The sequence below is a fragment of the Ochlerotatus camptorhynchus genome, unplaced genomic scaffold (assembly GCF_037179485.1).
Source record: "Ochlerotatus camptorhynchus isolate MF236.1 unplaced genomic scaffold, CSIRO-AGI_Acam_v1.1 ptg000070l, whole genome shotgun sequence".
Lineage (NCBI taxonomy): Eukaryota > Metazoa > Arthropoda > Insecta > Diptera > Culicidae > Ochlerotatus > Ochlerotatus camptorhynchus.
In genome coordinates, this window is record NW_027040560.1 from 2,977,900 (window position 1) to 3,004,812 (window position 26,913).

The window sequence follows — 26,913 nt, forward strand, 5'->3', positions numbered from 1 at the left end:
AATTCAGTTCCGTGACAGTTTTTTTTTTCAACCAAATTTGCATGTTATTCTACAAATACCTCGCCGTGCATTCATTAAAATAAAATCTCGCTCACTCTCCTATAAAACAATTGATAGAAACAGTTGATTCAACCGACATTGGCTTCCTGACTTTCGCTCTCTTTCTCCCTAGCATTTTTTTTTTCATTCATTCGCATCCTCAGTGTGATGTATTAACTTTTTTGTTTTATTGTTTGTTTGATCAAATATTTCCAATAGCGAAAAATTGAAACGCTATAAAACATCAACCCTGTGTCAGTTTGTTTCTTGTATAGAAAATAAATACAATTCGCAAAGCAATAAATTTGGTTTGGTTATCTTTTTTTTTCACTCTTTGGTGAGGCTTGTCATTGCGCGTCCAGTGCGTTTTTCCCAATTTGGTCACTTTTGTTTTGGTTTCGTTCTGTTTTCAGCACTGCATCTCTCTGCCCGTGTGTTTTCGTTTTTGTCTGATTTTTGCTCTGGTGGTGTGATTTTGATATTTTCGCATTTTTAACCGTCGTCGTCGTCGTCGTTGTCGCAGTAGACCAGGGCTTTTGATTTCCAGGTTGCGGCACTGACCGGGCTCGCAGCTGTTGAGCATGTTGCGGATTTGGTGACTGGAGTGCTGCTAATTAGGGGTGATCATTTTTCTTGGTTGTGCATTACTTATGTGATGGAAAGGCGTTATTCAATCCAGTTTTTTATGCAGACCTTAATTTAAACTATTCGCCCCTCATTTTGACGTTAGGCTATTTTTTTATGGTAGTGTTCGATTATTTAAAAAAAAATTTAAAGGGTTGTGTCCTAGACACGACCACAGTATGACGTAGAACCACACAAAATTGATGTTTTTCATGCATTTTTGACTAATATACCTTATCTTAAAATTTTCAAGTATTTCAATGTTTCGGTTATAGTTCACTCAAAACAATTTACATATTTTTCTTGAAAAATATCCATGTGAAATTCCACATGATTTTCATGTGACCACACATAAACAGAATCCACCCAAGAACACATGAAATTTATGAGTCAAATGAATAGTATGTGTGGTCACGCATGGTTTTTATATGTACACATATTAAGTATGTGGTCGACACATATATATTGATTTGTTGATCACGTTGCAACAATTCATGTGTGGAATACATAAAAACTCCAGAACAAGATCCTTAGGATGATCCTAAACAGTCCTCCACGGACCCAAAATTCTGAGGTTCACCGCCTGACTGGCCTTCAGCCTCTCGAAGAGCGATGGACGGTCTCCTTGGAAAGGTTCAGAGACACCTGTCTGAGATCAGATCTTCAGATAATACGTGATCTGGAACGCTAGTTAAGTTAGACTCGTAGTTAGGTTTGTTATCAAATTTTTCAATTAAAACAAAACACCCCCTCCCAAAAGGTATTCTGTTAACTAGATGGAATACGCAAATACTAAATTAGAATATCCAATGAACAAAGATGAAGAGCCAGATAGGCTAATCAATTTAAATTTAAAATCAATGTATACATCATAATCAACAGAAATAAACGAAATTTTACTACTACTACTTTTACAGTCAGTTGTGTGTAATTCACCAACATAATATCATCGAATATGCCTTTCAAGCAATTTTTTCTCAAATTTGAAAGTTTTGGTGCGGGAAGAAATTAAGGGAAAAACTTCTGGTTTTACTAATAATTGTGGTTTGTTTAAAATTTATTTCCCGGAAAAAAGTGATCGTCAAAGTTCATGTCTTTTTCGGATTATTGTTGAGAGGGGGAGGGGGGGGGGGGTAAGGTTGTTGTGAAGGGGGGAGGGGCTTACAATCATTGCTTTTCCTAATACCTCATTGTATCGCATTCCTCATTGTGGTCACGCCGTGATCCACCTTTAGTCACTGACTTGGTCCTGCAGCAAGTGCCCCGCCGTCCGAGGCGACAATGAGCAAAAGCACGACAGCAGCGCTGTCTTATATCTTTTCAGGTTCAAGCAGAACGATGTGCAACCGAACCTGATAGGATTTCCCGCCGTTATTTATGAATGGGGCGGAGCAAAAAGTTTCTTTTGTGCAGAATATGTAAAAAGGATGGAGTTTGAATGTAATTGCATATTAGACTGATGCAAAATTTGAATTTTTAGCTCCACAGTGCTTAAATGGTTTCAAATCGGGTCCTGATTAGCCTCCCAAAGTTACAACTCATTTGGTTAGAAACAGACTTCGCACAAGCCATTTGAAGTTTACACGTAAATTACTATGGGAAATCTCAACTTTTTGTTCATTGCCTTCTAGTCTTTTTCCATATTGAGCTGCGAAACAGTTCGATAGCCATTCTTATAGAAAATTTTCTCAGTTACAACTTTGCTGAAGATCGTTTCTATGTAAAACGAGATAGGAAAAAGTTATTAATTATTTAAGAGATTGGTAAACTTATGATATGATCAAGCAGCTGCTCTGTAGGCAACACTGTATTTTGCAGTGTGACATAGCAGCCATGATTTTTGTGTCCTATTCAACGCCCGAGAAACACCAATGTTGCCTGCTGAGCAGTTGATTGAGCGTGATCATAAGTCATCAGTGCATTGAACCATTGATAACTTTCGATCCTTGCATTTAATCAAAAAGTGGTCTTCAGCAAAGTTGTAGCTGGGAAAATTTCCAACAAGTATAGCAGACCGATATGGTGAATTATAAGATAGACATGAACAAAAATCTTTGTTTTACCATAGTAATTCCCATACAAACTTCAAATGGTTTGTGCCATCTCAGTCTCTCACCAAATGGGTTCAAATTTTGGATCACTCTATTGCATATATAGAGGTATCAAATATGTTTTACAGTCAGTTGTTGATAATTCATCGAGTGTATGTCTCCTGTTAAGCAATTGTTTTTTGAAAATGTTGGCTCTGCTTGTAAATATTAATTGTTTATACATAATTGCGGTTTGCTTAAAATTTATTTCCCGGAAAAAATGATCGTCAAACTCCATGTTTTTTCGGGTTATTGTTAAGGGGGGAGGGGGAGAGGTTGTTAAGGGTGAGGGGGTTTTACATGCACGTTTTTTCAAGTCTCATTCCTCATTGTGGTGGACACGCCGTGATCCACCTTTAGTCGCTGACTTAGTCCTGCTTGCTGCAGGACCTAGTGCCACGCCGTCCGAAGCGGTAATGGCAGCAGAGGCAGGAGAGCAGCGCTGATTTTTAACTTTTCAGGTTCAATCAGAATGATGTGCAACCAAGTGGTATTCGTTTATGATGACTGGGTTTGGGAAAAAAGGCTTATTTCATGAAAACAGTGATAAAATTAACATTTGTACATTTTCAATAGCTTGATTACAGCATAATTCGAAAAATATTTATTTCAGCAGGTTTGTAATGTAATATCCTATCGATTGGCGTATTTGGATTTTAATTTCATCTATAAATGACAAAGTTACAAGCGTTCAAAACCTAACACTACTTCATCACACATATTTTTTGATTTGCACCCCAGTATAGTCGACAAAGTCGTAGTTCTACGTCAATCTTCTGTCTTTTCCGATTAGAGATGTCATATTTGAAGACATGCCTTCATTTTGAAGAGATTTTAAATGATGAGAATACATTTTTTAGATATTTCATCTTTCGTGAAGATGTTTGAAGACATGTGAAATTAAAGAAAATTTCAGAAGGCTTTCAACCAGACATGTGAAGATTATTTTTTTTCGAAAGGAAGATTTTGACTACAATCCACAAGAATTTGCTGAAATCTTCAATTAGCTGAAGATCTTTTGAATACTTCCTGATCAACCTGCCATCTACACTGAAACAAAGATAATAGTTAGGAATACTATTTTGCAGAAAACACTTATTTTCAGTATAACTACGTTTAAAACCGTTAAATCTACCATGATTTCAGTATAGTTGACTATAAATATAATCAAATTTACTACCATTCTGTCAAAACTACTATGCTTACTCAAACGGCATAGTAGTTTTGATAGAAAAATAGTAAAATTAAATGAATTTCGTTTCTGCAAAAATCTATTGGTGGGAGTATTTAATTTAAACCATCAATATAGTATTTTTGCCAATGGATTTTGTTTCTGTGTAGACTTGGAAATTGTCAACCTCATAACGATAAACTATGTAACAAAGACAACAACAAAAAGTCAACGCTCATCTGACAAGCACGATGCAACAAACTTCTGCTTGAACTGACTAATCTACACTGTACACAAACATCATCCTCTGATCGAATGAAACCTCAGACCATTCAAAACAAAAGACCGAAATCGCTTTTTCGAATGATAGCTGCAACCGGATGACGGTTGCTTTGAAATCAAATGATTTTCCTCTCGAATACTGGATGAAACTTGTTATGAGAAGGGATAGGGCCTTCAGTTGAAATGCGTAATGCTCTCTGTAGAATGACTGTCATACCAAATGGAAATGCATATGGTATTGGTTCAGCCCCATAACGCAAATCATTCAAAACGATGATGTAAATAATTCTATCGAACGTCATTTGCTGATCTGAGCTGACAAACGAGATGGAAGCATATGCATCGCTATGAGAGCTTTTACGAACAAAGGTAAAGGATGAAAACCAATGTTTGGCTAATTCGTGGTAGAGGAGGTTTTCTCCACCACGAATTTTTTTTTTTGTATCTATGATGGAATAGCTTATTATGGCTATTCAGTATGGAATTTTACATAACCAAATTATAAATCTTATTAAAAGCACTTGCATGTCACACCATTCTTAAATGTTTGTCCTCTGAGTGCCGTATGTTTTATAGCTAATTTTCAAACGAAAATCATCCTGTATTTGGATGACAGTCATATGGATGTTCATCATCTGACGACGAATTCAACCATAAGAAAATCATCCGAAATTCGAATGCATATTGTTAAAGGGCTCGAGCAATGCAATAATCATTCGAAGTATTGCGGATGTTTTGGTTCAGTATACTGCAGTCTGGGCTGTCTCTCGACGAAACATTTTCTATTGTTGTCTTTCTCTCATTTGGTCACGAGACATCTGTTGCGTGACGTTTTCCAGAATGACTTTTAGTTGTTTCATGTACGTCGGACGACAAGATTGACGGAAACTGCTGACTTGGTTATTGACGAAAAAAGTCTGTCATGTCATTTTTCCATTCTGTTGAGACAAAACTGCCGCTGGTCGTTTTCTAGTAAATGCATGTCGCTTTGCATACGAGACACAACAAGATTGAAATAACTGGAATTGTAACGGGATTTCACCTCTGACTCGAAGTAGCTCGAATCAAGACGGCGGCCATTGTTTTCAGATGATCTGTCGAATACTCTACAGTATGGGTATTTTCGGAACGGGGACGACGCATACATTCGAAAAGCGATGTCTGACGCCATTTTTGAATCCAATATGGCGGCCTTTGCCTTAAAAAAAATGGTAAAATACCCTACTTTGGAACGGGGACGACGGGTAGATGCCGAAAATCTATTTCTGATGCCATTTTGTAATCCAAAATGGCAGCTCTCAGATTCTGATAAGCTGTAAAATACCCTACAATGTGGGTATTTTCGGAACAAGTTCAACGTGTACATCCCGAAAATATATGTCTGACACCATTTTGGAGTCCAATATGGCGGCGCTCAGATTCAGGAAAATTATTAAATATGGTTATTTTCGGAACAAGTACGACGCGTAAACACTTAAATTTCTTCGCCGATATTCCAACAGCCGAGTCTCAGCTATCAAGTAAAATTTTGCTGAGATATCAGCTAACAAACAGATATTTTTCAGAGATATCAGCAAAAGTAAATGCCGAGGTAATCGGCTGTTGGTGATTTTACCAAGCTAGATTAAGTGTGTACATCCCGAATATCAAGGTCTGACGCCAATTTTGAATCCAAGGCGGCCATTGACTTCAGAAAAACTGGCTCTCGGATAAAAAAAAAGACTACCATTTACACCTACTTGGAGATGAACTAGCCAAAGGCTAAAAATCTCCTTAATAAAGAACTAAAAAAAAATATATATACACCTACAATATAGGTATTATCAGAACCGGGCGACGTGTAGGGTAACCAACATGAATTGGACCCCTACATATTTTGGACCCTTTTCATATATTTTCCTCGCTTACTGTCTAGTTTCTTCAAATTCATCTGGGTTGATGTTGTAATTACATTCCTTCAATTACTTGCTATGTCTCAAGATCATTAGTTCACCTAAAATTGCTTACAATTGCTCAATTTATGCAGTTTTAGAAAATGTTATCGAAAAAGTTTCATGTTTCGACGTTTGTCAAGAGGAATCGGCGTTAGTGTACTTGTTTTAAATTTGGTCTAAAGTATACAATTCAATGATTTTTTTATCAAATCAGTTGATCTGACTTTGGAAGATGTATTTCACGTGTTTATAAAGATTTCACCTTAAGATTTTACTTAAAAAGTATTAAATAAAAAGTGTCCAAAAAAGATCGTAAAAAAATGTTACCAACTTATTTTGGACACTTATCAAATGAGAATCATCAAAAGAGCGACAAAAAAAATTCCGGTTGGTCGATCTTGCTATTATCTCAGATTTCTGATTAAATTGGTAAGTAAATCAATCAAAATTATATGAATTCATTGTTTTTAAATATATGTCTTGTTTATCAGGCGATTCAAAATGGGAAAAACAGCAAAACACATAGAGTGGTCCACTCTGAGTTTTCCTAGTTTTCCTGGTTCCTAGTTTTCCACAAAAGTTTTCCTATCTCCCAAACGCATTTAACTAAGGGGCTGTTCATAAACTACGTAGACGCTTTAGGGGGGTGGGAGCGCTTGGCAGATGTCTACGGTCCATACAATTTTTTAAATTTTGTGTTTGAGACTGTCTTCTACGGTTGAAATCTCTCAAAAACCGTCTACGTAGTTTATGAACAGCCCATACAAAAAATAATATGGACTGCAAGCACAGAGTCAGGTCTCCGTATTAAGATTTACTTCTGAATGATTTTTTTTTATGGTATGATCAGTTGTTTCCTTATGTTATATTATATTTCCTCCGTTACTCGCGCCAACTTTTGTAACACGAGTACTAACGCGTTGTACTTTGTACAACAGTGTGAGTTTTCCATTTCCATTTTGCAGCCGAGCTACCAATCGATCTGAAATCAACGAGAATTCCTCAAAAAACTTGCTTTTAACTAAACAAGCTAAATATTTGTTACAGTTAACCCCCAAAATATGCGGAAAATAGAGGAAATGTAAATGGAAACCGCGTAAATGGTGTCCATACTACGAGGGTTCTGACTTAATTGGTTACAACATGGAATATCTCGAGATCCTGACCAGATAGAAAGTTACTGACTTTGCCAAAGTAGTTCTAGAGATCATAACCTTTTTGCTGGTGGACAGTAGTTCAAAATTTACTCACTACATAGCGCTAGTATACATGTGAAGTTCTCGCATGTGATATATCTCGAAATCCTGACCAGATAGAAAGTTACTGTCTTCGAAAAAGTTGTTCAGGAGTTCGAAGCCTATAGTTCCGAATTTTTTCACTATATGGTGCTAGTATATACGTGAAATACTCATATAAAATATCTCGAAATCCTGATCATATAAAAAGTTACTGTCTTCGGCAAAGTTGTTCAGGATGTTAGGATCTTTTCGTTGGTGTACAGTAATTCAGAATTTTCCCTTTACGTGGCACTAGTATGCGGGTCATTCAGAGATATTTTATATGCAAGGATTTCACGTATCTTTCAACGTCACTTAGTGAGAAAATTATGTACTTTCCACCAACGATAGGGTTTGATCTCCTGGACAACTTTGCCGATTACAGTACATTTTTAGCAGGTCTTGAGATATATCATATGCGAGAATTGCACGTATATACTAGTACCATGAAGTGAAATATTCTGAACTACCGTCCACTAGCCAAAAGGCCTTGATGCCCTGAACAACTTTGCCCAAGACAGTAATATTCTATCTTGTCATGCTCTCTAGATATTTTATATGAGAGAATTTAACGTGTATACTAGAACTACATAGTGAGAAAATTCTGAACTATTCTACACCAAGCAATAGGCTTTGACCTCCTGAACAACTTTTTCAAAGGCAGTAACTTTCTATTTGGTCAGGATCTCGAGATATATCATATGCGAGAAGTGTATATGTATCCAAACGCCACGTGGTGAGAAAATTCTGAACTACTGTCTACCAGTCGAAAAGTCTTGACCCCCTGAACAAGTTTGCCCAATACAGTAACTTTCTAGCTGGTCAAGAACTCGAGCTATTGTATATGCGAGAATTACACGTATATACTAGCGCCTCGTAGTGTGAAATTTCTGAACTACTCCACCAACGAAAAGAGCTTGACTTCCTGAACAACTTTGCTGAAGGCATTTACTTTCTATCTGGTCAGGATCTAGAGATATTTTATACACGAGAATTTCACATGTATACTAGCACCACGAAGTGAGATAATTCTGAACTATTGTACACTAAGAAATAGGCTTTGACCTCCTGAACAACTTTGCCCAAGACAGTAACTTTCTATCTGGTCAGGATCTCGAGATATTCCATGTTGTAACCAATTAAGTCAATCCCACGTAGTATGGACACCGTTTACGCGGTTTCCATTTACATTTTCTCTATTATCCGCATTTTGGGGGTTAATTGTAATCAAAGTTTAGCTTTTTTAGTTCAAAACAAGTTTTTTGAGGAATAAAAGTTGGTTTCATATCGATTGGCAGCAACAAAATGGCAATGGAAAACTCATATGTGTTGTACAAAGTACAACAGCGCGAGTAACGGGGGGTTAACTTTTATGCATACCGTAAAACGGGGTGTAATTGATCAGCGGGGCAAAATTGATCGCTGAAATTTCTCGTGATATTTTTTCATGTATAACACGTTTTACGGCACCTTCTTTGAAAATTTTCCCACCTAGACGGACCTAACAAATGCGAGATAGGAAGAAGTGACCGTCGTAATTAATTTTAGGCTCATAGGTTGAAAGAACTTCAGCATGTCCAAAATATATTCGTTCCCATTCAGTGTGTCCAAAATATATTATGGACACTGTCCAAAATCAAGTGGATGGGTCCAAAATATGTGAATATCATGATGTGAAAAGAATTATTTTTCGAGTATATATCAATAAATAAAACATCTAGTGACATTTTACATCCAAGATGAGTAGCTTTCGATCACAACCGCATGTAAATTGCATAATAATAATAAACAAATAATATTATTTTGACATAAACGTGATCTCACTTCCTCTAGGGGTCCAAAATCAGTTGGTTACCCTATATGCCGAAAAACTATGCCCGAAGCCATTTTGTAATCCAAGATGACGGTCATTGTTTTAAGAAAAACTGTAAAATACTCTACAATATGGATATTTTCGGAACAAGGCCAACGTGTAGATGTCGAAAATTTGAATGCCGGAATGGAATTAGCCATCAATTTTGCGTCTATTGTAGGGTATTTTACAGTTTTATAAAAACAGAGGACTGCCATCTTAGATTCCAAAATTGCGTCGGACATCGATTTTGAACCACTATCTACATATCGTGGGGGTATTTAACAGTACTATCCACTTTGACTATATGTTTAGTATTACTTCTGCGTGAAGTCAACGATTTACATAGTTGAAGATGCTATTTTCGAATAACTAACTGAAGTCGTAATTTTTATACGATAGATGAGGAGGAGATGAAAGTATAGAATTGATAGTTCCGTTTAGATTACGGCAGTGTGAAAATTGCATATTGAAGAGTAGATAGCGAGCTAGGACAACTTTTAAGGAAGGTACAAATCGGTTTTTTCATCTCTCTTTACCAAACTACCCCTTTGGAGAGGGATCTTGAGGGGTGTCCCCCCCCCCCCACCACCACTGGAAAAAGAGATGATCGCCGACCGCTCAAGTACCAACGATGTGTTTGAAACAGTTCTACCGATTTTACCGCACTCCAGTTGTTATTCGAAGGGAGGCATCCACAGTCGTAGGTTTTGAAATTGCAGCTATTGCTTACCCCTACCACGGTATGTGCTCCTGTCACCATCCCTCTCCAAAGGGGGAGTTTGGTAAAGAGAGATAATAAAACCGATTTGTACCTTCCTAAAAGTTGTCCTAGCTCGCTATCTACTCTTCTATATGCAATTTTTACACTGCCGTAATCTAAACGGAACTATCAATTCTAAACTTTCATCTCCTCCTCATCTATAGTATAAAAATTACCACTTCAGTCAGTTATTCGAAATTAGCATCTTCAACTAAGTACTATCCAATTTATCTGTAACCAAAAGCTGCCATCTTGGAAATCAATTTGGCCTCGGACAGTAATTGCTAGTGCATAGCTATCACTGCCAATCCAAAAATCCCCACATTGATGAGTATTTGACAGTATTTCCAACTTTTCCTCTATCCTGTAGCTGCCATCTTGGATTTCAAGATATTCATTTTCTTTTTCTAAACCTCATTCCGATTTCGATATCCGGTCTCTAGACGTCATTCCATTGCCAAAAATACTCATATTGAAGGGTATTTGACAGTATTTCTCTCTTTTCCTGGCACTGAAAACCATCATCTTGGATTTCAAGATGCCGTCGGACATCGATTTTCGGGATATACGCGTCGTACTTGTTTCTAGACGTCACCTTGATTCCGAAAATATAAATATTTAAGGGTATTTGGCAGAATTTTCCACTTTTTCTGAAACAGGCAGCCGCCATCTTCGATTTCAAAATGGTGTCGGACAGCGATTTGCGGATTTTAGACGCCGCCATCTTGAAATTCATCTGCTGGGCATCGATTTTCCGTCTCTAGACGTCAGCCGGATTCTGAAAATATCCATATTGAAGGGTATTTGGCAGTATTACCCACTTTTTCTGAAATCGTAAGCCGCCATCTTGAAATTCCGATTCCGGAAATACGAATATTGAAGGGAATTAACATTATTTCCGGCCTTTTTTGAAATCTGACCCCCGTATTAGAATGGATGGTTTCTTGTCGTGATGCTCCTTTTTAAATGACATTTTAGATTTGGTTGGTTGACGAAAGAAGAGACAGAACCCATAAATTCGGACATGAACGAAGAAGTTTGCTGTATTGGGGTATAAAGTTGTGTTGAGCTCAGAGCCGATAGTGTGACCTTTAGTACTTTGTCACAGTATGAGTGACATACGACTAGAATAAATAGTCGTGGTTCTTGATTTTGTCGTGGTGATCTTGATATCACTCAGCCAAATAGTAACCCTCTTCAGGTCTTCTTATCTGTAGGCCTTCGTTCAAGTCACAGAACTTCTAGCAAATGATAAAACTTCGATCAAGTTGACTCCCAAGAAGTCACAAAGAGGACTGGTGGGAAGTCCCAGAAAAAATATTCCTGAGGAGTTTTAAAAAGTAACATGAGGGATTATTAAAAGATCATGAAGAGCTTTAAAAATCTAAAACGATTATTAAAAAATACCAACAACGTTGCAACAGGCTCTCAATCACGATGTGGGATTTTCCTTTCACAGACTACAAACCCTTATTTAAGCATCTAGATTCACATCCTTTTGAGCATACTCTTCCAAGAAGCTCCAAAGAACTTGCGAAAATCGCTGAGGAGTTCCGACAAGCATCTGATGAGTTTCTAAAAGTAATAGAAGGATTCCAATAAGTCCCAGTGTGAACGTAGTTTCTTACAGTTCCAGTTGACTTTCAAGAAATTTCATGGACTTCCAGTAGAAGAAAATCAATTAGAATGCCCGACTGCTGAAGATTTCCGATAATTTTCGCCAGACTTACTAAGAGTCCTAGTAAATATTGAACAATATTCCTCAACAGATCTTTTAACAAGTCCCAGAAGAATTCCATGAAGTTCCTTAAGACACCCGGAGACGATTTTTAAGAAGTCTCAGAAGACTTACAATATTTTTCACTACGGCTCAGAGGACCTCCATGAACTCCCAGTAGAGTACATTTTAATATTTCTTATTACGTTGACTCGACTCTCTAGTCTAGTCTAGTCTATGACTAGACACTGAAGAAGTTTGTAAGTAGTTGACGATATAGTATCTGGTGTTTTAAAAGTGATAGTGAAAGTGAATAGTGAATTTGTAAATAGTGAAAGTGATACAGGAAAAATAACTTATTAATACCAAATTCAGGTATGAAAATAGCATCCCGAGCAGGAGAAAATAACAAATGTATACCTTATTCTGACTTGATACCAAAATTTGGTATTGATCAGCTTGACTTAAGAGGTAAAATACCAAAGAATAATACCAAAAAATTACATGCAAAATACTTTGCAAATAACAAAACTTGATACTTGGATACCAAAAGAATACCTGTGTGGTATTGTTTTGGTATTGCATTATCATAATTTGGTATTGGAATGGTATTGTGGGAACATTTCTTTGGTATTATTTTTTTGTATTTTACCTCTTATGTCAGGCTTATCAATAACACTTTTAGGTATCGAGATATTCGTTCCTGCTCGGGATAACTGGCAACCTAAATATGGTATTAGTGGGGCTGACATAAGAGGTAAAATATCAAAAATAATACCTTAAAAATGTTCTACGAATAAAGAACTTATAAATAATTAAGTTATTACAATAACAAACCAATAACAGACGCTTCTTTTGATGCCAGAAGACCGAAGTTTGTTATTTTGAAGGTCTTCTAATACCAATTCAATAAGTTTTTTAGGTGTTATTGTCTAAAAACTGAAAGATCATATTTTGTTATTTTGGTATTCAATTGATATTTTACAAAATATTTCGATAGCTGAATAATATCAAAACAAGGTTTTATACCACAAGCATACCGAAATCTGGCACCTGTTATTGATTAGCTATCGGTTCCTGCACGGGTAGTAGTACAATTAAAGGAAAAACAAAGTAATATGAAACACAAATATTCTACTCAAACGCTCATCCACCAATTTTAATGTTATCAGGTCACTCAGCAAAATAGTAACTTCCTTCAGGTCTTAGTATCTGTAGGGATTCTTTCAAGTCACAGAACTTCTAGCAAATAATAAGTCTTTGCTTAAGTTGACTCCTAAGAAGTCTGAAAAACGGACTGGTAAGAAATCCCAGATAGCGTGCAACAAGTCCCAGAGCGCTTTCTAGCAGTTCCAGTGGACATTTAAAAAGTAATACAGAGATTCTTAAAAGTTCTTGTGGAGCATTACAAATTCAAATGCACTATTTAAAAGTACCAGAGAGATTAATTTCCAAAGGTCTCTCAATGTCTCAACATGCCATGCCACATGATGTGTGATTTCCCTTTCACAGACTTCAAAATACAGTACCTGGCACTGAAAAAAATGCGGCTCCCTTATTCGTCAGGGCATTATGAAAATTTGCCGGAACATTCATCAAATTTGGAGAAATTTATGGCAAAGCTTCGTGGGCGTTTATTAAGTTTATAAAACTTATGAAAAATTGTGGAAACTCCAAGGCAATTCAGTTAATTTCAGTCAAGATGCTGGTTCTTATCAAAAATACTGAGAAATTCAAGTAAGTCTAGAGAACTTTAAGGAAATTCAGAAATCTTTTGGGCACTTTTAATAACACCAGGAAAGTCTAGACTATTGGAGAAGTTATGAATTAGTGTCGATAATTTAATGGCATTTCCATGAACTTCAGAAAATTTTTAATGGGAAGTTTACCGCTCAAAAAAAAAAATGAGTATCGATTTTCCTAAAATTATTGGAAAAAAATATATCAAGAATCTAAAAAAAATCAAATTTTTCATATTTTTTAAAGAAATTTTTTGTAATTTATCATGGCATAAAGTTGGACTCAAAAAACCACAAAACATAAACTTTTTGGTTTTTCTGAGAGTCCAATGTTTTTCCATGATGAGATAGAAAAAAAATATTTTTACATGTAAATTTTATCAAGATTCCAAACTCGGCCTAACGCATTGAAACGCCATTGAAACGCCAATGAATTCACTTCGGGCTATCGGATGAAGATAAGAATTGATTCGGTTTTTGGGAATAATGGGTGCAAACCTTCATATCACGCGTTCTAATTGACTTCGTTCGGAAGCTTATTAACTAAAGTATCGTACCGAATGCATTATTGAGTTATTGACTCTGAAATTATGGATTTATTTGAAGTTTTCTGCTCGATAGGCCCAAAATGGGCGATTAGGCCGAAGTAGTTCTCTACCCTACATAAATTCAGAATTTCACGGTTATTAATCATTTTTGTGACAGTTCAACTAAATTTAGGGCAGCACAACAAGCTTCATGATAACTGCACAAATTTAAGAGAAGTTTCAAGAACTTGAGGAAAATAAAGTACAGAGAACCTCAGAGTAGTTTCGTTTACATTGAATAAATTACTTAAATTTCAAAGAAGTTTCGGGAACTACAGCGAAATGCTAAAACTTTATTAATTAATATATTTATTTTTTCAACTAACGTAGACTAACGTAGAGAAGATCAATGATCGTTAGGGAAATTGAGGAAACTTTAAGAAGTCGAGGAAAGTTTATCAAAATTTGCCGGAACATTAATCAAATTTAGAGAACTTGAGGGATGTTCAGATAAGTTCAGGAAAAATTAGCGATTTTTGGCAAAGCTTCGTGGGCGTTTATAAAGTTTAAGAAACCTATGGAAAATTGTGGAAAATCCCAGACAATTCAATTAGGTTCTTATCAAAAATACTGAGAAATTTAGGTCAGTCTAGAGAACTTTAAGCAAATTCAGAAATCTTTTGGGCAGTTTTGATAACATCAAGAAAGTCTAGATTATTGAAGAAGCTATGAATTAGTGTCGATAATTTAAGGGCATTTCCATAAACTTCAGAAAATTCGTAAGAACTTCAGTGAAAATCATAGAACTATATTAATTCTTTCGTTTTGATTCGAAGAAAGTTGCGGGAGCTTAAAGAAGTTCCAGAAATTTCAGCAAAACTTCTAAAATTTCATAGAAGTGCAGAGATCTTCAAAAACATTTCGAGAACTTCATAGAAGTCAGTGAACTTAAGGAAAGATCCGAGAACTTCGGGAAGTTTCATGAACATTAGCCAAATGCGGGAGCACTTCAAAGAAGTTTAGAAGGCTCCAAAAATAGGGGGAATTCAGTTCCATTAGTTTCAAAAAATGCGCGGGAAGCTTTACGAAGTTACCAGATTTTCAGAGTACTTCAGATATGTGAAGACAATGATTATATACATAAGATCAGAATTTTACGGAAGCTTAATCATTTTTGTGACAGTTCAATTAAATTCAGGGCAGTACAACAAGCTTCATGTTAACTGCAAAAACTTAAGAGAAGTTTCGAGAACTTGAGGAAAATAAAGTACAGAGAACCTCAGAGTAGTTTCGTTTACATTGAATAAATTACATAAATTTTGAAGAAATCTCGGAAACTTCAGCGAATTGTTAAAACTTTATTAACTTATTTGTTTATTTTGTCAACTAACGTTAGGGAAATTGAGGATGCTTTGGAAAGTCCGCAAAAGTTTAGGGCAGTTTTAAAATTTGATGAGCACTATTGTGAGCAACCCCAAGTAACAATTTTGGTTTTATGAGGGTTCTGTAGACCATGAATTGGACTTGTAGAACGATTTAAAACCCTGATAAAACTTTCATTGTTACTTGGGTCAGGTTAGTTTCTCAAACTACAAAAGAACTTCAGGGCAGTTTTATTAACTTCAGGAAATTTTCAAGTAGTTCTGAAGACCTCAGTAAATTTTTCATGAAAACTCACTTGGAGCTCTCCGAAACTCTCATGGACTTAATTTTAAAATTCACTTGGAACGCTTTTCTGAATTCTTTAAAAAAATATCTGTTGAGGCAGGTTCGTGAATTCCGTTCAAATTTAACCGGCGGGGAAATTTGATGTGCACTGTAACTATGCCGAGCGGGGTGTGAGCATCGGCTAACACTCCAGTTGATTTCTTGCACAGAGCTTTTCGGTTTTCGCCTAACCGCCACTAGGAGTCACTTCTTCTTTTTAAAGGAAAATGCCCCGGGTGGCAGCGTGATTACGAAATGGACTATATTTAGCGTACGCTTTTAACGCGACGAGTTACGTTGAAAATCTTCCGAATTCGATCGCGGAAGCTCGATCACGAAGTGATTGGGACAAATGGCAGGTGGCTTTCAACGAGGAGATGGAGAGTTTGCGGAAAAACAAAACCTGGAAGTTGACCAAACTGCCGAAGAAACGTGTACTGATTACTAATAAATGGATTTTCAAAGTGAAACGTGGAGTCAATGGACAACCCGATCGATACAAGGCTCGCTTGGTTGCGAAAGGCTTTAGCCAGAAGCGTGGCTTCGATTATAACGAGACATACTCTCCAGTGGCCTAATTAGACACGTTGCGGGCCGTTCTTGCTTTGGCCAATTGGGATAATATGGAAGTCCACCAGATGGACGTATGCACGGCTTTCCTGAACGGAACTTCAAATGAAGAGATCTTCATGGTACAGCCAGAAGGGTTTGAAAAGGAAAAGATTTGGTTTGCCGTCTGGAGAAGTCGATATACGGACTCAAGCAATCGTCACGAGCATGGAATAACCGTTTCCATAATTTTGTAACCGGTCGTTTGGGCTTCAAGCGAGTAGCTCGTTGAAGACAGTTGAAGCCGTGAAGAAGTGTCTTTCCAGAGAATTCGAGATGACAGATGTGGGCAGGATCAGCTGTTTTCTAGGAATACAGATCGAACGCGATATGACGGCTGGTGTGACAAAGTTTGGTCAACGCCAGTACTTGGAAGAGCTGTTGAAGAGATTCCGAATGGAGGATTGCAAACCAGTCAATACTCCTATCGAAGTGCGATTGAAGTTGCCGAAGGGTGAAGAAGAAAAGCGAACTGTGAAGCCTTATCGCGAGCTGGTGGGATGCCTACATACGCCTCCCTGACGACTAGACCGGATTTAGCTGCAGCTGTCAACTTCTTCAGTCAATATCAAAGCTGCCCCACGGATGATCATTGGACTCATTTGAAGAGGATCTTGCGGTATATCAAGGGAACGCTCGACTGGAGTTTAGTGTTCAGAAGGGATCAGGATGCACCATTGTTGGAAGTGTTCAGCGATGCAGACTGGGCTAACGATCCGGCTGATCGACGATCTGTAAGCGGTGGTATATTCAAGATCTTCGGTTGCACTGTGGGATGGATGACGCGCAAGCAGCAAACAGTGGTGTTGTCCTCGACAGAAGCGGAGTTGACGGCTTTGTGCAATGTGGCGTGTCACGCAATATGGCTAACTAAAGTTCTGAGGGATCTGGGATTGGAGTCGGAGAAACCGGTAGTTTTTCACGAGGACAATCAGTTGACAATACGTGTTTCGGAGGATTCCAAGGACCAAGGCCGTCTCAAGCACATTGATGTGAAGTATAATTTTCTACGCGATTTGGTGATGCAGAACAGGATCTGTTTGAAGTATCTTCGGTCGGAGGATCAGCCAGCAGATTTGATGACAAAGGGCCTCTCGAAGCAGGCTTTCCGGTGACACAGTACCAGTATTGGGTTGGCAGGTGCCAGAGATTGAGGGAGGGTGTTAGAGTATCAATCCCTTGACCGTATTTTATACGCTCTACTATACTAACAGGTACCAACATACAGACACTAAACTGTCATGTTACATGTCATGAAAAAGAAATGTCGAGTGTGGAATAAATAACTACGTTTTTCACTTGTTCTAACTAATTCCGGTTTTACACAGTTTATTTCGTTATTACCCATCCGAAACCTCTTTATTATTCTCAGCTAAGTTCGCAAATACGGTGCAATTTGATTGGAAGCTCATTCTTAAAATTTAATTAATGGCTAATGATTAAATTAATCATTTCTGTCGGCTCTGTAAAGCTAACGCGATTGAGCCTTCCAAATGAACGAACTAGATAAAATAGTCATAAGCATTAAGCATGAATATTTAAGACATTCCTAAACAACTTCAGTTAAGTTCTTGTGAATCTCCGAGGAATTCATAGACGATAGTTTATGGAGCTTGCTGCCAACTGTCATCACAATGAGGTAATGGATTAAGATCAATGATTAACAATGAATGTGTAAAAAGTTCATAAACAGAAAGGTTGGTTAATCATTATTCACTTAAAAAGGCGGGCCAGCATATCAGTAAATCTGAGTAGCTACGCAGTAATTGAGCGTTTTTCAAAGCTTTTCCTCAATCAACTTCACTGAAGATCTTAGAAGTTTTTGAAAATTATCGGAATTGTTTCAAATTTCACAGAACATCTTCAAAGTTGCTAATATTTTTCGGAGCTTGCCAAAAAATGTCTCAATTACAGGCCCTCGAGTTCCCAAAGTTTTTTAAAATATTTCTTAATTCACTTCTTCTTCAGAACTAGAAGCTGAATTTCAACATAATAAAGAAAGAAGCAAAATACTTCTCCAAAGCTCTTCAAATCTCCTGAATACTGAAATTCAGAGGGCATCCCTTAGAAAAGATGAAAGGAATTTTCCACAAGGTAGTTGTAGTAAACATGTAGTTTACTTAAAGGATTTCGGATAATTTGAGGGATGTTTAATGAATAATAGCGAAAATTTGTTGCTACGTACTTCCTTGCTGAATATAAGGTTAGAAATTTTACGATCAGCAAATTCAGAGAACTTCTTGCAATGGGCTAATTTCAGTTAAGTTCTTGTGTACCCCCGCGGAATTCAGAGACGAAAGTATAAATCCAATCCAGTATAAATCAAATTATAAATTCCTCCCATCTGTTGGCATGCTTAAAAAAAAACCGTAGATCAAATGTTTGAAAATTTATGATTTAAATGATCATCCCTAATTTGCAATCTTAACCCCTTTTTTTCCAGTCTCTAAACCCATGTCGTTAACTCAAACAACAGCTCACCGCACGCCGCGCGCAGTAGGCCATTTTCAACGTGCGGTCATCGAAGAAAGTGAAAATTTACATCCTGTTTTAACTGTTTTGTATTTTCTGCCGCAGCCTACTCTGCTCCCTCCACCGCCCGAAAGTCGCTTGACCAGTGACCACCTCTCGATTCGAAAAACCTTACCACATCAGAACACCAGAGTAGGCACACAAAAAAATGGCAAAAGTCACCAGTCCCAGCTCCCGGCAGCATCAGCGCAGTCACGGTCCGTTTACTTTCAGTTTCCGTTTTCGTTTTCCGGGTACTCTTCATCGTAGTTCTCGCCATCGTCACCGGTCCCGTCGTCCTCTTCCTCGTGGTAGTCGCTCTCGTTGTCCGTCCCCGTCACATCCGGTCGGTAGTCCTTGTGCGACGGTGGCGATGGCAGCACTGGTTCCTGATACTGGTTTTTTTTTTTTTGCGGGGGAAGGGGGAAAACAATGCGCACGGGCCAGTTATGGGAAATGCGAAACGAAAATGGTTACAATCGCATGCGGAACTTACCACTTTGGGTGCCCGCCAACCGCATCCGGGCAGCGGTAGGCCATCCATTCCGAGCGGACATGGTGCGTCCAGTCCCGGGACGCCCTGGTCACCTTTGTCGCCGCGGTCTCCTTTTCGACCTCGTTTGCCGATGGGTCCGGGGTCCCCTTTGCTACCCTTTTCGCCAAGTGGCCCTTCCTGGCCCGGGATGCCATCCGTACCCTACAGTTGAAATTATCACAGAATGGGAAGAATGGGCACAGATGGGTATGGGAAGGTACGAATACAAAACGCTAGTTGATGAACTCTTGGGGCATGCCGGGAAATGAAACACGAACAGGTTGAAATGGTTTGATTCTGTATTTTGTTTTGTTTTTTTGTACACGATTTATGTTTTCGTATTTACAAAAGATACTTTCGCTGAACAATTACGCTAGGATGACTACAGAATTTTCTGTGCTTAATAAATATTTGTTTCGAGCATTTTCGGTTTTCAAACAGCCTTGTTATGTACAAAGTTGGTTTAAGTAGCTGCCATTCAACGACCCCCTGGGTGGGCATCAATTCAGCATCGCGGCGCTCGTTGGCACGCTCTCGTAGTTGGCCTTGATCCAGAATCTCGTCTCCATGGCGGTTTCTGGTTTTGTTTTGACTCTCAAGTGCCGCCAATTAGTTTCCCGCAACAGTCAAGGCCAACTTGTGTCGGTGAATTTGATTCCCATTCGTTGAAGAGAAAATGAAGGGCGGGGGGGGGGGAGCTTTGGATGGTCTCGTGCAAGTCGATCGCGGTTGGAAATGGTTATAGAAGTCAGGGAAGATAGGCACAATGCCACTTTCTGTCTCGCTCTCTGTTTGTGTGTGTGTCAAGTGGATGCAGGGATGGAACAGATAGAACATTCATCATCCGGGAAAGTAGAGGGAGATTCAATTTAGAGAGACACTTCACTCGGTTGATGGTTGTTGGTTGCTCTGGAGGTTGATGATGTTTCTCGGGTGGATGTGTAGTAGACAGTAAGGAGTAATAATATACAGCGCAGATAAGTAGAAGTGAAGTTGTAATATCAGTAGTGGTAGGGCACTCAATAGTCTGGTTTCTCGCAAAACGTGCTTATACAAGAGAGGATATTTACAGGCAATCCGGGATCACCTCTTTCTCCTTTGATGCCGGTTTCGCCCTGGGCGCCCTTCATTCCGTCCAAACCTGGGGGTCCCTAGCAAGGGAAAAAGAGAACGTTTCATTAGTTCATTTAAACTTCTTTTTGTTGCTGCTGCTGCTACTGCAGGAAGTGCATTTTAATCACCGTTTATCGTTAGAGTTTGTGCGTTTCTTGTCTACGTTTGTCAAAATTGAGGTTAGCCTTCGGACCGGTTAGTTGATGTTAGTTCTACCATCCAAGATACCATTGGAGTGCATTAGTGTGTTAATGGCTGTCATAATTTCAAAGCATGCCTCGATTAGCTTCGAATACTTTCAAACATGCAATGCAGATTGAATCTAGAAAGCTCTTCGACGGTGGAGCTAATCACTTTGCATAATGCCGGAACTTATTGCAATGCCGCTTCTCGGTCGACGTCGCTTTTAAAATTCCATTTCATTTCATTAATTGTATAATTTCAATTAAATGAGTTAGCAGAACGACCCCTCCCTGTTTCGGGTGGAAAAACGGCACCAAACGGGGGGCGGGAAAGAGAGATACAATTTGCTTTAAGTTTTTTTCCAACCTCCAAGAGCCGGCTCTGCGGGCTGCTGCGTCCGGGTAATGGAGGTTGTTTTTCTTATGTTTCTGGAAATTAGTCGGAGTATTTCCGGCGATCCTTCGATAATGTTGGCGAAGAAAAGAGCACAAAAGATGGGAAGGAAAAAAACCATTCTCGAATTAAAGGAAACGAACCTACCGCGACTGTCGGAAGGTTCTCTAGACCGCGCTTATCCGTGGACGAAGTGGATGGTTTTTATTCTACTGGGAAGTGAATCTGAAGCGTACTTTTTATCACCCTACACTGCCGTGGAAAGTTGGTACTTGTGGAAAATGTGCGATGTTTGGCGGAAATGCGCGAGGATTAAGCGTTTGCCATTAGCCTAAAGTGAAGAGGGAGGGTGCATTTAAATTGATTGCCCTGTACAGCAGCGAGAGAAGAAGTCGTTTTCCTTAGTAGCCGTTGAGTACTTAATTATGTCGAGGATGCCGTCGAATGCCGGAATTACTGTCAAGACTCGTATGCACTCTAAGAGTGTGTTCCAGTGAGAATCCAGAAGCACATAGCAGTGTGGTCGGTTCTGAAAGAATTTGGTTGCAGTTTGTTGTGAAAGTGCTCGCCTGACAGTGCTGAATAGTTTTCATAAAATTGTGCCAGCAAAAGGAAGACGTTGTTAGGCTCCGATGCCCAAAAGGACTCCACGGAGCTGAGAACCGTTAAATAATTTAATAATTACACTAAAATATCGGGGAACTTCATAGAACTTCAAAGAATTTTGAACAGTTCCGGGCCAAATAGCAATAAAATGAATGTTTGACTCGACCTTTTCCGATTTGCATTAAACCGACCACTTTGAAATTTTCGGCAGTGAAAGATATATTTTTTCTCAACATGAATAGGGTAGAGCGTTACTTCGTCGTAATCGTCCATTTCCGTTCTATTGAGCAGAAAACATCAGTATAATCAATGATTTCAGCGTTCACAAATCAGTAATCCGTTTGTACCGATGCGTTAGTTCACAAGCTACCAAACAAAACCTATTAGAGCGTATTGTGTGAATATTCATCATCCGTAGGACGAAGAAAATCCAATGGCGTTTCAATGCGTTTGGACGGAATTGAAACTCGTAGGATGAATTTGGCTGTGTGGCTCTTTATCAAATTCAACGGTACTTATGGAAAGGGGAATAAATTTAGAAGTCATCTTTGATAAAAAATTTCATTTATTGTTAAAACCCGTCCAAGAAAGAGAGGTAAAGCGCGGGTTGTGCTTAGTAGGACGGAAATTAGATAAAAAACCCTAACATAGTTGGAAATAATTTCATCTCTCAGAATTTGGTTTTCCCTCCTTTTCTTTGTGATTTTACTCCATCGAGAAAATGTTCGTGCGAAATTTTTTTCAGATTATATTTAATATGGATTGGTGAGATGATTTCCTTATCATTTGACTATAAAACATTTGTTCTACGATGAGTTATGAATTTTCAAAGGACGTGCTGTCCTGGAAAATCCGGAAAATTCAACTAAAAAATTCCCAGAAAATTGGCCACCCTAATTTTTTTGAATTTTTGTTTCCTTCATATGATCATAAACTATATTTGTGGGCGAAATGTCTTCGACCCAAATTTGTTCCAAAAAGTCCAGATGTGTAATTTTTTTAATTTCTCGATTTGTGATTTCCCTTTCACAGATTACAAAATAGAGTACCTGTCACTACAAAACATGTCTGGTACCTCTATATATGTATTTAGTTTAACATTTGAAGTCTCTCCTATTTTTGATATTCTGCATAAAAGATACTTTCAGCCCCGCCCCATACATAAATATTGACAGGAAATTCTGTGAGGGGTGAGCTATTTGTGTGCAGCATGTGTGAAAAGGGAGGGACTTCGGATGTTAATCTTAATGCATATATAGAGGTACCAGACATGTTTTGCACTGCACTGTCATCTGTGAACAATTAAGGGAAAACAAATTATGTGTATTTTCCTATTGATGTCACCACAAATAATAGCAATGACATCTGATGGAAAATGAATGCAGAACCTTGACCAAAGGAGTAATTGAACGAATCCGATATTCTCAGCTTTCGAGACGTCTACGTTGAAATCCCTCGCAGGTGCTGGTTCCAGGAATTTCATTCATGTCATATTTAGTAGAACTCCTAAACCATCTCTTTTGGAATTAGTTATTTCCCGTTTCAGATAGGGAAAATGAACGAAGTTTAACCTCCGAAACCATACAGGGTGCGACCCTAACGCTTCAGAGCGTACGCTTGGCGTCTTCAGAGTAGGTAACAGCGTCACGAATGACGTTTTCCAACAACACCTCGGGTTTTCTCGTAGATCAGACCGGAGGTACGCATTATCACGACGAGCCTGACGACAGTCTTGGAAATACCCTGTAAGTTATCATGCAACACCTTCCTCCCTTTTTATGACACAGACCTGTTGGTCCATATTAATGCAACACCTTACGATAACGGTTGGCTCCTCCTTCACCGAGTCCTTTGCCTCCCTTGCCACGTCCAGGCAATGTTTATGCTGTTTAAGCTGCCTTCGGGTACGGTTGACAGGAAATGGATGCGAAGAACTTTCCATTTAACTCTAGAGAGCGAGCTCAATACATACTGACCTGCTTGACGGTCTAACAAAGAATAATGCTTATTTTGTTAGTTTTTTTTTCAGTTTAAATGATCTTTATTTCAGTTCAACTAGGATGATTACCATATACATTTTACTAAGTGATTTAATTGCTTTCTTCATCTTTAGGTATGGGCAAAATTCAAAATGTGGTTTACAGAATTAGTCCTAGACTTAGTACACGGTCGACCACCTTGGTGGGATTGGTTTGTTTTGTTTTTAGAATTTGAAGAGAAACTACTTAATACTACTATTTACAGCTTAAAACTAACTTACTCTACTATACACACTTAACCTACTATGTACAAATTGCTTATTAAAGCATGTTCAGAAAGATTGCATTTTTGAATAAATTTAGTTGTCATATCATCAATTTTGGAATCTACTTTGGGAATTTCTGCCTCTTGGTGGAGGTCTGCTATTCTTGTGTCGAATGGACGATCTAGGATCATCCTCAACACTCTATTCTGTGCAACCTGGATTTTGTTCCTGTGGGTCTGAGCGCACGATTCCCACACCGGGGCGGCATATAAGATCGCGGGGGCTATGATCTGTTTGTAAACAGCCAGTTTGTTTTGCCTTGAGAGGCGGGATCTGCGGCAAATGAGCGGATACAAACACCTAACCAAGGCGGAGCACTTAACTAGGGTTTTCTCTATGTGCGAGCGGAACAGGAGCTTCTCATCGAACAACATCCCGAGATAAGTAACATCAGTGGATCACTCGACCCTTGTACCATCCATTATTACGGTACAGGAGGGAGACGGTTTAAGTTTTGGCGATTGTCTGTGAAGGAACATGATTGCTTGGGTTTTCGAGGCGTTGATTTTGATTTTCCACGTGGTGGCATAATCAGTAAAGGTGTCAAGGCATCGTTGGAGCTTGTTCGTAATTTCACGAGGCTATCGCGGTGTCATCTGCGAACAGGAAGAACACGCAACCGTATCCTAGAGGAGGGATGCCGACGTGTAGATGCTGTAAAGCAGTGGTCCCAGCAGACTCCCTTGCGGAACACCTGCTGGGATCGGAAATTGTCCCGACAGGGAACTATTCAACGACACCCTGAACGACCTTTGCTGGAGGTAGTTACGGGTGATTTTTACAAGGTATGGTGGAAAGTTGGAGTTACAAAGCTTGTATATAAGTCCGTCGTGCCAGACATTGTCAAACGCTTTTTCGACGTCTAACAAGGCCATGGCTGTGGACTTGGATACAGCTTTGTTACTTCGGATGTTATTCATCACCCGCACTAGCTGATGATTGGTGGAATGCCCCTTGCGGAACCCGAACTGTTCCGGAAGAAGAATGTCATGTTCCTCCACAAACTTGTTTAGTCGGCTGAGGATCAATTTTTCGAACAGCTTGCTCAGCGCTGAGAGCAGGCTAATCGGTCTGTAGCTTGACGGTAGTGAAGGGTCTTTCCCAGGTTTGCGGATCGGGATGATTTTTGCCACCTTCCAGATGCTTGGAAAGTAGTGCAGCTCCAAGCATCTGTTGAGGATGGCAGCCAGCAGCGAGTGCACCCTCGGGCTGAGATTTTTCAACTCTAGGTTGAATATTCCGTCAAACCCGGGAGCCTTCATGTGTTCCTCTGTAATCCGTTCTTCTGGAGGGACGGCACAAAGGGAGGCATCTAACGTCTGGACGCACTGCGCAACCTGGTTCTCGAGTGGACTTGGGATTTTGGAGCCAAGCAAATGCGACTGGGCAATGTGCTCCCCAATCGCATTGGCCTTCTCTTCGTTGGTGATAAGCCGTTCGTCATTGACTCTAAGTGGTGGAATGGGCTTGGGGTGAGACTTCAGCACCTTGGCAACCTTCCAGAATGGTCTGGAACGGTCGTCCAGGTTCTGAACGAGCCACCCGAAACTCTCGTTCCGGATTGAGACCATTCTGGAAGCGATCTGCCGATTCAGATCGACCATTTCGTATTTACGCTGCAGATCCCCAGTCCGCTGAAACTGACGTTTACGAACATTTCTGAGCCGAATCAAGAGTTTGGTGTGGGAATCAATTGCTTGAAACTTACCCCTCACAGGAACTCGTCGAACGCACTCTTCGTCAGCCATGGATATGACTTGATGGAGACCCTCCAGGGCCCGATCGATGTCCTCCACTGTGTCGAGCGGTGGGTTGTCGTCGATGTGGCAGTCGACCACGCGCCGAAACTGGACCCAGTTGACTCGATGGTAGTCCTTCCGCAGGCACGGTGCAGGGGCCACGTTGCAGCCCAGCTCGGTCAGCACCGGTTGGTGGTCCGAACTCAGGTCGTTGACGGCAACCGGCTTGGCTAATCCGGTGTTTGCCAAGAACAGGTCCAGCGTCGATGGGTTGCCCGCCGGTGATGTGAAGGTTGGTTCGTCCGTAAACCAGACGGAATAGAGACCATGCTGGGAATGGTCGAATAGTAGGTGGCGGTTCTGGTTCTGCTGGTAGTTCCGCCAGGCCTCGTGCCGGGCGTTCAGGTCCCCTCCGATTACGAAGCGGGCATTGGTGCGGGTTATGATGGCAAGGTCGTTCTTGAACTGCTGTGCTGTACCATTGCTAACGGTACATTAACGGGGGCAGTAGGCGGCGATGAACCGGACGTTTCCGGTCGATGTTTCCACCTGTACGCCGACGGCCTCGATGATGGAAGTGCGGTAGTGGGGTAGGGTGCAGTACTTGATGCCTTTCTTGATGATGACCGCGACACCGCCCCCCCTGGAGCTGGTGCGATCAAGCCGGACAATGCTGTGGTCGGGCAGCCAGAAGCTGTCACTGGTCTTGAGGTGGGTCTCGGTGAAAAGGCCCATGTCGATGTCGTGCTTGCGGAGGAAGTCTGCAAGCTCAATGTTTTTCGCCCCAACGGAGCGAGCGTTCCAGTTGGCGATCTTTGTGGCTTCACGGTCCAATTAGTGACGAAGGAGATGATAGCTTGGAGCTGTTGTGTTCTTGTAGCGCAGGTGCGCTTGATGATGATGGCCTGGGCCAACAGTGTGACGATCTCATCCGTTGGCAGTGGAGAATCGTCCGAAGCTTCGCCGGTTGTACCGGCCAATCCCGGAGCAGGGGGATCCGTCGATGGCCCGGAGGCTTGACCGGGTACTGCAGCGGCAGCCAACTGGGCAGCAGCCAACTGTTGGTTGAGCAGGAGCGGCGGCAACACTGGAATTGGTAGTGTTTTTCGGCCGGGACCATCAGTTTGTAGCCTTCCGTGCACCGTTGAATGGTGCAACGAAGGCCCTCCTTAATGTAGTAATCCAGCTGCTCCCATA

At 39.9% G+C, this 26,913-nt stretch overlaps 1 protein-coding gene across 8 annotated transcripts in view; it reads right to left on the bottom strand.

The window, feature by feature from the left end:
* Window positions 1-18,895: 18,895 nt before the first annotated feature.
* The window catches only part of LOC135697433 (collagen alpha chain CG42342), a 405,805-nt gene continuing 397,787 nt past the window's right edge, over window positions 18,896-26,913 (bottom strand). For 5 of the 8 annotated variants that reach the window (XM_065217104.1, XM_065217108.1, XM_065217101.1 and 2 more), the window contains 3 exons: window positions 20,448-20,528; window positions 19,339-19,539; window positions 18,898-19,237 (listed from right to left, as the gene is read on the bottom strand). In XM_065217104.1, the coding sequence (XP_065073176.1) occupies window positions 19,073-19,237; window positions 19,339-19,539; window positions 20,448-20,528 (447 nt within the window). In that variant the 3' untranslated portion in view covers window positions 18,898-19,072. Of the gene's footprint in view, window positions 19,238-19,338; window positions 19,540-20,447; window positions 20,529-26,913 lie in introns of all 8 variants that reach the window. The other 3 variants (XM_065217110.1, XM_065217107.1, XM_065217106.1) reach the window with 2 other exon arrangements.